This window comes from Cyprinodon variegatus, unplaced genomic scaffold (genome assembly GCF_000732505.1).
Source record: "Cyprinodon variegatus isolate N-32 unplaced genomic scaffold, C_variegatus-1.0 Scaffold796, whole genome shotgun sequence".
Classification (NCBI taxonomy): Eukaryota; Metazoa; Chordata; class Actinopteri; order Cyprinodontiformes; family Cyprinodontidae; genus Cyprinodon; species Cyprinodon variegatus.
Window position 1 is genome coordinate 56,815 of NW_015151249.1, and position 2,322 is coordinate 59,136.

The 2,322-nt window shown below is 31.7% G+C and overlaps 1 protein-coding gene across 1 annotated transcript in view; it reads left to right on the forward strand.

Annotated features, from left to right (window-relative positions):
• Nucleotides 1-217: 217 nt before the first annotated feature.
• tnfaip6 (TNF alpha induced protein 6) overlaps nucleotides 218-2,322 on the forward strand; it is a 26,861-nt gene continuing 24,756 nt past the window's right edge. The window contains exon 1 of the mRNA XM_015396416.1: nucleotides 218-360. Coding sequence (XP_015251902.1) covers nucleotides 261-360 — 100 coding nt within the window. The 5' untranslated portion in view covers nucleotides 218-260. The remainder of the gene's footprint in view (nucleotides 361-2,322) is intronic.

The window sequence follows — 2,322 nt, forward strand, 5'->3', positions numbered from 1 at the left end:
GAAAATACAATTAATTTAAGAAAAGTTGACTCATTTTTGATCTAGAAAAGAATATTTTATAATGTTTAAAATGCATCATGAGCCAAACATAGTAGTTAGAAAAGAACCATGAGTGGGTTTAATTATTCCGCCATGCTGGGTGTTTGCCACCGCCCCCGGGAGGCTGGAGTGTCCGTATAAAAAGCCGCCACTGCAGAGCAGCAGAGGACAGAACAGCTGCAAACATCTGCTCAGAACAGCTGCACTCCATCAGCTCCAGGATGCACGTCTTGGCTCTCCTCTGGACTCTGGTCTTACTACTGAAAGAGGCACAAGCGTGGGGCTTCAGAAATGGAATATTTCACAACTCAATATGGCTGGGTAATTACCAATACCTCATCTTGAAAAGAAAATGTAATATTTGTTATTATTTAATTAATTTAACTTCCTATTATTAGAGAAGAACTTTAGAATTTTAGGATAGAAATCATCCAGAACTGAAGAGATAAATCTCTCCAGTAATGTGTGGGGATTTTTCTTTTTTGTTCTTAAAATGTTCTGCTTTCCTGAAGCTGTTCTCATTTAAAGTGAGGATTTCGAAGAGTTAATGGAGCATGCAGCTGTCCTGCATGTTTACTGCCTGGCTGTGCTGCACGAGGCCTGTTAACACGTGGAAATGACTTCACCTCAGGCCCCTAAATCCTCAGCAAAGAAACACTGCAGCTGAAGGGGTCCATCTAAAGTTTACACGGGAAAAATTGTAATTTTTTCTTAAAATAAGTGCATTTGTTCTTGGATTAAGGAAGTAAAAGATACATTTTGCCAATGGAACGAGACAATTTACATTTAAAATAAGAAAACACAATTGAATTGTCTTATTTTAAGTGAATGTTATCTAATTATCTTATTTTAAGAGTAAAACGCTCATTCCATTAGCAAACTATCTCATTAACCTGCTCAAAATAAGGTTAAATACACTTAATATAATATTTTTTATTGTTTCTAGATCATTTTTCCAGTGTAGTTAATCTTGCTGCTTGTGACACTTCCATCTCTCACCGTGTGTGTTTCATTTTGATAATTGGTTTGGCTCAGAATCATCTGCGGTTTTCCTCAGCGTTAATCTAGATGCCATGACAGGAGCCGTGTTTTTCTTTGGATTTAATTTTATTTATTTGACAGGGATGTTGTACATTAATAAGCATTCCTGCAAACGCAGCAGAATTAGCCAAAAGGCTGTTTTTCATCTGTTGTCTCTGGACAGATCTTAAAATTGTCTTCCTAGAAACACAACAGTAAGAATTTTACAGTGAAAAATATAAAAAGAAATAAAAACTCTTCAAAACTTGTTTCAAAATATAGAATTTATGTTTGCTAGACTACAGATTTTAGGTTAATAAAATAGAATAAAACATTCAAAATACAAATAATTACATTATATATATAGACTCAGCAGAGACACAAGTGGCAGCACACTACAAAAGATTGAAATCTAAATAAGTAATTTTTTCTTGAATTTAGGAGGTAAGTGAAACACTTTGCTAATGGAACAAGACAATTTACATTTAAAATAAGGGGAAAAAATAGCATTGTGTTATTTCAAATGCATATTATCTAATTATCTTATTTTAAGAGCAAATTACCGATTCTATTGGCAAATCATCTTATTTATCTACACAAATGAAGTGGAATAATAATGGAAGACATTCAACTAATGCTGACATGACTGCACTGCAAAAAAATGAAATCTAAATAAGTCATTTTTTCTTTAAATAAGGATTTAAGTGAGGAACTTTGCCAAAGGAACAAGACAATGTACACTTAAAAAAGAAAAAACAATTGCATTCTCTTAATTCAAGTGCATAATATCTAGATAACTTATTTTAAGAGTAAAAATACTCATTCCATTTGCAAATCATCTTTTTTACATGCTCAAATTAAGGGTAAATACCCATAATTTAAGACATTATTACTCACTTTGAGATTGTTTTTGAAGTGTGAGGTGTTTACTTGAAAAATTATCTAGAAATAAGTAAACATTTCTTAAATTATGTTTATTTACCCTTCATTTCAATAGGTATATAAGATGATTTGCCAATGGAATGAGTATTTTTACTCTTAAAATAAGATAATTTGATAATATGCACTTGAAATAAGACAATGAAATTCTGTTTCTTTTATTTTAAATGTAAATCTTCTTGTTCCATTTGCAAGATGTCTCTTTTACCTCCTCAATCCAAGAACATATACACTTATTTTAAAGTTACAGTGTGTAATAATTACAGGGATATACAGTCAGAAATGTAATATATTATACATAACTATGTTATTTATCATCATCTA